Genomic DNA, 11,060 nt, shown 5'->3' on the forward strand with positions numbered 1-11,060 from the left:
CATTGAAAATCCTTATGACCTTAGGATAAGCAAAGATCTTAAGGTAGTATATATAAATGTATTAACTATAAAAGAAAAAATGATTAATTGGATTGATGAAAATTAATTTACAGGCTTAAAACCTCCTACTCTTCAAAAGCTACTGCTAAGAAAATGGAAAGAGAAGCCACAGACTAGGAGATAATATGTGTATTTAAAATATATATATAATGAACTCAGAATTTAGTAATAAAAGATGACCCAAAAGGTTCTGAATAGACACTTCACAAAAGAAGATATATATGGATTTTTAATAAGCATATGAAAAAATATTCAACATCATTAGTCAGCAGGAAAATGCAAATTAAAGCCACAGTGGGATACCACTTAACACTCACTAAGATGGCTAAAATTCACAAGTATCTGAAAGGATGTAGAGCTACTAGAGCTCTCAAGTGCTGCTAAGGGTATAAAATGGTAGAACCACTTTGGAAAACGGTTTTGCAGGTTCTTATAAAGTAAAATGTACATTTATCATGACATAGTAATTCCATTGCTAATTACCCAAAAGAAATGAGCACATGTCCACAAAAAGACTTTTACTTGATTAGTCATAATAACTTTAAACCATAATAGCCCAAACTAGAAACAGCTCAAATGTCCATCAGCTGTATGAATATACCAGAATTTGTTTTATCTATTTGTTGAATAGCATCAGAACATTTGAATGGATAAAACAAATTCTGGTATATTCATACAGTGGAATACTACTCAGCAGTGTAAAGGAACGTACAATTGATAACATACAGTAAAATGGATAAATCTCAGAACTAAGTGCTAAATGAGAGAAGACAGAGAGAAAAGTACATATGTAATTATGCTACTATGAAGATCTAGAACTGACGAAACTTATCTACAGTATTAGAAATCAGATCAGTGGTTGTTGGATATTGTGGGTAAGGGAAATTGAGAGAAGGCCTAGGGATAATTTTTTGCGTTGATAAAAATGTTCCGTCTTTTTTAAGGCAATGGTTACATGACTCTTGTCAAATCTCAGTGGACTACACACTTAATATGTTTTTTACTGTATGTAAATTATCAATGAAGTTGATTTCAAAGTAAAAGTGAAGCTCTAAAAAGCTGAAGGGAAGCTCTGTGTTTGTGGGCAGCATTTGTCAATTAGTGGGCTTCACTGTAAGGTGATCATGTAGCTAGATGAGATTTCTATTTCTCCAGAAAAAGATTCTTTAATCCACAGTGGAGACTAGGAGCTGGAGGTAGTAAGCCTGGTTTTTGGTGACCCAGGCCTCCTTTATTTTCAATCCTTTGCCACCATCTTTGTCTGATGCGCCTGATGTTGGTACTTTTCTGTTTCAGCTTTTTCCTCCCAGCACGTCAACTTTCTATCTTCAGCAGGATGAAAGAGGGATGATTTCTGAGTTTGTGGAGTGGGGGTAGGGAGACCTAATTATTCTCTTACAGACTTTCAAACAGTCCCCCTATGTTCATTCCTCTTACCTTACTCCATTTTCTGTGGTACCTGCTGCCGACAAACCTCAGCTTTCTTTGGGTTGTGCGGGGTGAATTGGTTTGCTTGTCATCAGTAAGCTAAGTCATTTACCATGCCTACTTCTCTTTTCTATCTTCATCTGGAGTTACAGGTGTCTCTTAGGTTTTTGAAGATGCAGTTCGTGTTCCTGTTTCTCATTATTATTTTTTGGAGGAGACCTTAAAACTGTGAAACCCATACTGCACATTTTCAACGTTACCAATACCAGCCTCCTTATACCTCTCCAAACACACAAGCTTTTCCTATCTCCGTGCCTTCATAGAATTCCTTTTTGCTTACAAGGCGCAGTCCAACCTGTTTTTACCTGATAAGGCTCTTATCTTTCAAAATCCAGTTCCTCTCCGTCCTAACTTTTCTTATCTGCTGCTTCTAAACCTTTGTCTCACAGCAGATCTTCTTCATTAGGAATTGTCATATAACAGTTTATTGTGGAGCTTTCCAGAGGCACTGGAAAGTACATGTTAGCATAATCGTAATCTGCTTAAAGTGGTGGTAACAGTAAGTTCTTGATAACTGTTTGTTGAATGAACTCTAAACATGCATATGAACCACTTGCTCAGAAATTGGGAAAACAGACTCTGCCCTTTGTGGAGATGAAAGGACCAGCAGAGACCAAAAGCCTGGGGAGTGGGGCTGGCAGCATGCCACAGACCTGAGGTGGCATAAATGTACACATTTAGAACAATTATGATTTCCCAAGTAATCTGTTGTGTTGGGGTATAAAGCAGACTGTTACAGATGTTTAGACTGAAAATTTTTCTCGTATTTTATCTCATCTAAGATTATAAAACACTCATTTAATGTGCCATTAACAAAGAAAAAACCCTATTGATTATGATAAAATGCTTATCATCTAGAACTTTTTTTAACTTATTGAAAGAGTTCTATGAGACTTTTGTTGACAGAGTTTTTCTTTTCTTTTTTTTTTTTTTTTTTTTTTTTTGAGAAAGAGTCTCGCTCTGTGGCCCCGACTGGAGTGCAGTGGCGCAATCTCGGCTCACTGCAGTGTTCGACTCACTGCATCCTCTGCCTCCCGGGTTCCATTAATTCTCCTGCCTCAGCCTTCCGAGTTAGCTGGGATTACAGGCACACACCACCATGCCCAGCTAATTTTTGTATTTTTAGTAGAGATGGGGTCTCACCATGTTGGCGAGGCTGATTGTAAACTCCTGACCTCTGGCAGTCTGCCCACCTTGGCCTCCCAAAGTGTTAGGATTATAGGCATGAGCCACCGCACCAGGCCTGACAGATATTTTTAATTATATATCACTCTTGTGCATATATAAATAAAATACAATGGAAGTAATTGGCTAAAATATTTCTAGAATTTCTTCCATTCAGATTCAAACTCTTTAAAATCACTTTTCAATTTAGAGCCACCTATGTTTATACTTTCTCTGCCATCCAGAGTGTTTGCTGATGACGCATTTCTTAAAAGAGTGTTCTGCTATGATCTTTGGGAATTTTCTGCCAAGTCATTCTGCATGTTTTTTTACAATGGTGTTTTCTTGACCTTACTAGAGTGTGTTCAATAAATGACAACCATGTCACAGTTCTGCCTGGCCAATAGGGATTTTAAGATGCTACCAACTGTAAGATGTATTTCCATTTCAGTGATGTTAAAATGTCCAAAAAAAATGTATTTTAGAATTGAAAAATACTGTAGCTCAATAATTAATGTGATTCTGGCACCAGAAACTTTCTCTTTATTCCTATTATTTAAAGACTGCTGCTTTTTAAAAATGTATTGATAACCAAACTTTTCTTCTAAACTGCCATTTTTGTGAAAATTTTTAAGGTTTTCTTTTCTACTTTGAAGTTTTCTTGTCTTCACATTTTTTTTGCTTAAAGTTAGCAGAGGCACATTTCTATCAACTTTAAAAGAAGCCTGATGAAAAAATAGACCTTCTACATCTCAAATGATTTAATGAAGTCTTCACTAATATACAGAGAGAAATATTTGTTGGTTAATGTAGCAGAGTCAAAGCTTATTGCAAAAACAGATGTCATCCTAGTGGAAGATTTTTAGTAAATTGCTAAGAAACTTTTTCTCTCCTTTGCTCTTTCTTGATCAACATTATTTAATCAATAAACATATTACCTCATACTTCTCATGTGAGTGCTTACACCTACTTGAATCTCCTGCTGCTATTCTTTTTGTATTCTGGCCTTCATGAGAAGCCCTGGATCAATCCAGTCATTTGTACCATCTCTCCTTCTACATCAGTCCTGCTGAATGTTTCAGGATCTATCCTTACTTTTGCCTGTTGCTAATCAGATACCTCCTTATTTTCATTAACATCTCTTTCAGATTTTCACTATCTTCCCAAATTCCTTAATACCTCTCCTTTCCCCTAAATTTTAATCAATAATTTTGCTTTCGGTTTCACTGAGAAAAATTGAAGCTGTCATAGAGAAAAATTCCTTATATTTTTCTTCTTCCATATATAAATTGGTTTATTTCCCCCTGCCTCACTAGGAAAGGTTTCCACCTTCCTCTGAGACTAATCCCCTCACCAGGGCTTTGGCTACTAGTTCCTGGGTCCCCAAAGCTTCTTCTGGATCTTTCCCTTCAACATGTACACAAGCTCAAATATTTTCTATCATTTAAGAAAAAATTCATATCTCCATTCTCTTCTAGCTGCCATTTTATAGCCCTCCTTTTCTTAGCAAAAAAAAACTAATGGGAAATCTAGTCTACGTACACCACTTTTTTTGACACCAAATCCCTGCAATTGCACGTGATAAGGGTACCAGCAACCTTCATATTGGCAAATCCAGTTTTTTGTTTTTCCTGGACCACTTAGTAATATCCAGGGCTAGTGACCTCCATTTGGAAAGTCCCTTCTTCAGCCTCCATAAAACTGCTTTCTCCTGGTTTTCTAGTTATCTTTTTCTCTTTCTTCTTAGACTCCCTCTAAGAATTCTGTCCGTCTCTTCAACCCGCAAATGTCTTTGATGCTCAACTTTTCCTCAGTCCAGAGCTGTCCTCACTTTATGCACTCACCCTAAGTAACTTCTCAGAGCTGCGTCTCCAACCCAGATCTTTCTGCTGACCTCCAGGTTTTTATGTTCACATTTCATTCAGTCATCTACCATTTAGATATTCCACAGGTACCTCCTCAAACAACACATTCAGAAAATAACTTTTTCTGTCCTGTGGCCACCCCCTGTAAAACAAAAACAAAAAGTCTGTCTTGGGAGTAGCAAGACAAGTCTCCTAGTACTTAAGCCGGAAACCTAAGATTCTTCCCTGTCACTTTCCCCTCCTGCTGTTCTATGGATTCTTCCTCCTGGGCTGGTCAGTGCCCTCCTCTTTGTTATTACTGTCACCTACTTGGTTTAGATTCTCATCACTTCTTGCATAGATTATTATCATAACCTCCTAATTGATTTCTAGGTCTTCAGTCTGGTTCCTATCTATCCTCCACTCAGGTGCTACAGTAATCTTCCTAAAACAAATTTCATCGTGTTACTCTCTAGCCTAAAAGTCTTTGTTTTTCTCATAGCTTTCAGAATAAAGTTCAGACTCCTTAGTTTAGCACACAAAGGCCAACTGTGGTTGGCTTTTGCTGCTGCTGCTCTTTTTTCCTGCCCTCTTGCTTGTTTCTATACGCCCCCCAGTGAAACTAGCTGGAACTACTTGTGCTTCGGGACTCACTGTGCAGTGTTCTGCCTCTCTGCCTTCACATATGTGTTTCCCTCTACCTGGAGTATTCTTCCCTTCCTTTTTGTCTAAGTAGCTCTCATTAATCCTTCAAAATTATGTACCTACATCGCTATAGTTTGGGAAGCTTTTCCTAACTCCTCAGTCTGATTCAGATGCTCCCTCTCAAAACAGACAAAGGACATGAAGAAAGGCTTCACAAGTGAACAATGACAGAGTGTCTAATAGGTAAATGAGAAGATATTCAGGCTTACCAGCAATCAAGGAAATGAAGATTAAAACAATGTTAATTCTGTTTTTTTCATCGATCAAATTACCAAAAATTTAAAGAAAGGAATCAGTCCAAGAAAACATGGAGAAACAGGCCCTTTTCTAGATTGGCCCTGTGTATCTAATGACCTTTTTTGAAAAAGTATATGTACACACACACACACACACACACACACACACACACACATACACATACACATACATCTTTTGACTCAACATTTTACTATGTGGAATATATTATACGCAAATAACTAAAGAGCTATGTAAAGTGTATGTAAAAGAATGTTTATCACTGCTCATTTGAAAACAATTAGTAAATAACCTAAATGTTCAGCAATAACAAATGACTAAATAATTTTGTTTATATGATAGAATATTCATTAAAATGCTCTGTGTCTGTTTTGACATGGAAGCACATTTATGAGATATTGTCAAAGTAAGTTATAGTATGGTCCAAATTTTGTAAAAAATATATACATTTATAAATTTTCATAAGAGAAAGTTAAAGTATATCCATAAGAATATCAACAGTGTTTATTTCTGCTAGTGAATATTGCCCAACTTTTCTGAAAAGAACATTTATTAATTGTGGGAGCAAAATGGGAGAAACTTGACCTCACTCCTGATAGCTGCTGTGCTTGCTTGCTTCTGTTCCTGCCCTCATTAAACGTTGAGCACTCTGAAGACCATCACTATATGTCATTTGGCAACATTCTCCCAGGGTCTGGCACAGAGTAGGGAATGTTTGATAAGTGAATCAGAGCAATAACAGCAATAACATTTATTGTGCATTTCCTGAGTCTCAGGTATTGTTGTAAGCATCTAACATATGTTAACTTAATCTTCATGAGATGGATGTTATTATTCTCTCCATTTTGCTGTTGAAACAGACTGACAAGGTTAACTTATATTAGGCCACACTGGCAGGATTGGGATTCAAACCCATGCAGCCTAACTTTCTCTTAGACGCAGGATAGCATGGTGCTTCTGAGTTAGGTTGGATCTCTGATTGAAAATAGTGGATTAGATTCCATGTCTAAGATTCCATCTGGTTAACTGGGCATCAATTGAATTATGGTCTGAATAAAAAGCCAGAATTTTACACCCATAGGTCTGAAACAAATAGCAGGGAAAGTAATCTTTGATGCTTCGGCATTTTTTTTTTTAACTCAAATTATTTTAGACTGTAAATTTCTCATTGGTCATTGGTGCCACCCCTTGAGGTTTGATTTTCTGCTGTTGATGTCCTTTCAAAACATACTCAAAGACCTAAATTTGTGATTCGTTCTTTTAAGTCTTACCCCATCCCCTTTTTCTTTCTCAGCAAGATGACTCACGAAAAGTTCATCAGATTTTTATTTATTTACTTATTTTTATGTATGTATGTATGTATGTATTTTTTGACATGGAGTCTCGCTCTGTCACCCAGGCTGGAGTACAGTAGCATGATCTCGGCTCACTGCAACCTCCATCTTCTGGGTTCAAGAAATTCTCCTGCCCCAGCCTCCCGATTAGCTGGGACTGCAGGCCATGTCATCTCCCATTGTCCCCTTGCTTTCTCTGCTCCACCCACTTTGGTCTCTTTGCCATTCTTTTAGTGAATCACGCATGCTCCACTCTAGGGCCTTTGTACTTGCGGTTATTCTGCCCTGGAGGATTTACCTCATAATACCTCCTTGGCCTGCTTCCTCTAGTCTTTCAGGTCTCTGCTCTTCAGATGTCAGTGAGGTCTTCTCTGACAACCCTTCATAAAACAGAACCCTCCCAGTGTTTCTAAACCCTTGCCCTGCATTATTTTTCTCCCCAACACATGCCACCATTTAAGTTTATATGTTTAACTTGTATATTGGGGTTTTTCCCCGTGTTTTATTTCCTGCTTTATCCCTAGTGTATACAAAGAGCCTGGTACACACAGTAGGTAGCCAGTATTTGTTGACTGAATAAATACATTGACAGAACCTTCTTGGAAAGCAACTATAGTATATTTTAAAAGCCGTTTTTTTGTAAGAGAATGATTAAGTCAATTCTGTCCACTTGATGCAGAGAGAGAGAGATATCCGCATGGGGCAGGATCTGGGAGATGGGATCAAGATCAGTAATGAAACTTGTTTTTTCTCTCAGTAAGCAAAGAGAAAATGATGGGAGAATAATTTCTAAGGATAGAGGAAATTTGAGACTCAAGAACAGGTACTAGGTGTTGGTAGTCTTTGAGAAGACTAGGTTGATGGAAGCGAAAGGTTGGTGCGGGGACATAGTAGAAAATATGATTATAGATGGATGGGAACAGGTGTTGAGGGACTTAAAAGTGAGTCAAAAAGAGATAGACTTGCTGTGATCCATGAGGAGATCAGAAATGTGAATTCTTAAGCTGTGAGGGATGAAAATGCCATGTAAATCTAAGCTTAGTATCATATAAGGTGGCAAGGAGCATGCAATAAGAAATTCATCTCAGAGGTAGATGTGACAAGGTAGAGTTGAGGTAATATTACTGTAGGCAATAAGGAGTATAAGGTGTGATGAAACAAAGGCATGAGTTGAATATCAGCTGTAAGGGATATTGCAGATAATAAGGCTTGGTGGTTAACTGCATATGGGATGCAAAGAAAGAGGAAATTAAAAGTTCCAGCATTAAAAATAATATTTCCTTTTAATTATTTTCTTTTTTATTACAGGTTTCTCTGTCATTCACAGAAAAATGGATCATTTAAACCCTTGGAGGACTCAGTTATCACAATACTTCTCTGCTACCAACTAAGATTTATGATAGTAAATTTATGACAGCAAACTTCCATGCTGTGGAACTGTTGAAGAACTAAAAGAGGATATTCTTTCATCACAATAATTCTGCAGTATCATATTACTAAATAAAATTAAAAAGCACAATTATTAAATTATTAAATTTGCCAGTACAAGCACACATGTGCAGCAGCTACTGTATCCTGATAGTTACCAAACCTCAAATATAAATGATTTCCCTTCATGGGAAAAGCCATTATATTTGGAAGAAACCACTGAACATTGTTATTAAATATATTTTCAGCTAATTGTCATTTAGGAGAATTTTCATGAAACAAGTTCTAGAAAGTTCCAAGTCCCACCAGTAAGTGGATTTGATATTATGGCAGCAACTTACAGACTTGTGGTTAGTACTGTGAACCACTACAGCAGTGTGGTGATAGACCGGCGTTTTGAACAAGCTATACATTATTGCACTGGAACCTGCCACACCTTCACACATGGAGTTGACTGCATTGTGGTACACCATAGTGTTTGTGCAGACCTCTTGCACATCCCTGTGTCTCAGTTCAAAGATGCAGATCTGAACTCTATGTTTCTACCCCAAGAAAATGGGCTTTGCTCGACTGAAGGAGACTATCCCCAACAGGCCTTCACAGGCATACCCAGGGTCAAGAGAGGATCTACATTTCAGAATACATGCAACTTAAAGGACATTGCAGGAGAAGCAATCAGTTTTGCCAGTGGGAAAATAAAAGAATTTTCCCTTGAAAAACTCAAAAACTCTAACCATGCAGCTTACAGAAAGGGAAGGAAAGTTAAGTCTGACTCATTTAATAGGAGGTCAGTTGATTTGGACTTGCTTTGTGGCCATTATAACAATGATGGGAACGCCCCATCCTTTGGTTTACTGAGGAGTTCTTCAGTTGAGGAAAAACCTTTATCTCATAGAAACTCACTTGATACGAATCTGACTTCCATGTTTCTTCAAAACTTCTCTGAAGAAGACTTGGTTACTCAGATTTTGGAAAAACATAAAATAGATAATTTTTCTTCTGGGACAGACATAAAGATGTGCTTGGATATCTTATTGAAATGCTCTGAGGATTTAAAAAAATGCACAGACATCATAAAACAATGCATAAAGAAAAAGTCAGGGAGTAGCATCAATGAAGGAAGTGGTAATGATACATTTTCTAGCTCTGAAACTGTCTATATGAATGTAATGACCAGGTTAGCATCCTATCTGAAAAAATTACCATTTGAATTCATGCAGTCTGGGAATAATGAGGCTCTAGATTTAACAGAACTGATCAGTAATATGCCTAGCTTACAGCTGACTCCCTTCTCTCCAGTGTTTGGCACTGAACAACCCCCTAAATATGAAGATGTTGTCCAGCTCTCAGCTTCTGACTCTGGAAAATTTCAAACTATTGAATTGCAAGATGACAAGCCTAATTCTAGGAAGATGGACACTGTACAATCCATTCCAAACAACTCCACAAATTCCTTATATAACTTAGAGGTAAATGATCCTAGAACTCTAAAAGCTGTCCGGGTTCAATCACAGTCATTAACCATGAACCCTTTAGAAAATGTTTCTTCTAGTGACTTAATGGAAACTCTTTATATCGAAGAAGAGTCAGATGGAAAGAAAGCATTAGATAAAGGACAAAAGACAGAGAATGGACCTAGTCATGAGTTATTAAAGATACATGAACATAGAGCAGAATTTCCAGAACATGCTACTCATCTTAAAAAATGCCCCGCCTCAATGCAAAGTGAAATTGGTAAGATATTTGAGAAATCATTTGTTCATCTACCTAAGGAAGACTGTAAATCAAAAGTTTCTAAAGTTGAAGAGGGAGACCAGAGAGATTTTACAAATTCCAGTAGCCAAGAAGAGATAGATAAATTGTTAATGGATTTGGAATCTTTTTCACAGAAGATGGAGACCTCTCTAAGAGAGCCACTTGCAAAGGGTAAAAACTCTAATTCTTTAAATAGTCACAGTCAGTTGACTGGTCAGACCCTTGTAGATCCTGAGCCTAAATCTAAAGTCTCTTCACCCATAGAAAAAGTCTCGCCTTCCTGTCTAACAAGGATTATCGAAACCAATGGACACAAAATAGAGGAAGAGGATCGAGCCCTCTTACTGCGAATTCTGGAAAGCATTGAAGACTTTGCTCAAGAACTAGTTGAATGCAAATCAAGCAGAGGGAGCCTATCACAAGAGAAGGAAATGATGCAAATTCTACAGGAAACCTTGACAACTTCCTCCCAGGCCAATTTATCAGTCTGTAGAAGTCCTGTTGGTGATAAAGCCAAAGATACTACTTCAGCAGTTTTGATTCAGCAGACTCCAGAGGTGATCAAGGTAAGCCCCAACAATTTTGAGTCCTAGGAACTCTTTAAAAAATGTTTTAGTGTTTGAAAATTTTATAAAGAAAAACTTTTTTGTTAGCCATTTTTTGTTCTACTAAAGCTCGTGCCCTACTTTAGGAATGATCTCACTCAGCTCAGAGTCAGTAAAAAGCAAAGATTATACAAGATAATATATAAAAAAAGGAAAAAGCAGACTTTAGACTCAGACTGGTTTCTACTACCCTCCCCATACCCTTCATCTTCTTCCCAGCTCTGTGACCAAAGGAAAATTACTTACCTTTAATATCCTCATCTTTATGGTGGAAATAAGGATCAAAATAACTCGTGTGAAACATAAGCAAGGTTCCTTACACAAAGTAGGCATTTAATATTAGTCCTCACCCTCCCCAGCCAACCAAGAGACCGGTTGTTACTGCATGCCTGTGTAGACCTGTGTAAGGTTAGTGTAGAGTA

The 11,060-nt window shown here is 37.5% G+C and overlaps 1 protein-coding gene across 2 annotated transcripts in view; it reads left to right on the forward strand.

Moving 5' to 3' along the window:
• LOC105469910 (protein phosphatase 2 regulatory subunit B''alpha) overlaps positions 1-11,060 on the forward strand; it is a 194,122-nt gene that overhangs the window by 34,081 nt on the left and 148,981 nt on the right. For both annotated transcript variants that reach the window (XM_011721501.3, XM_071090952.1), the window contains exon 3: positions 8,159-10,599. In XM_011721501.3, the coding sequence (XP_011719803.3) occupies positions 8,605-10,599 (1,995 nt within the window). In that variant the 5' untranslated portion in view covers positions 8,159-8,604. The remainder of the gene's footprint in view (positions 1-8,158; positions 10,600-11,060) is intronic.

This window comes from Macaca nemestrina, chromosome 2 (assembly GCF_043159975.1).
Source record: "Macaca nemestrina isolate mMacNem1 chromosome 2, mMacNem.hap1, whole genome shotgun sequence".
In the NCBI taxonomy this organism is placed as follows: Eukaryota; Metazoa; Chordata; class Mammalia; order Primates; family Cercopithecidae; genus Macaca; species Macaca nemestrina.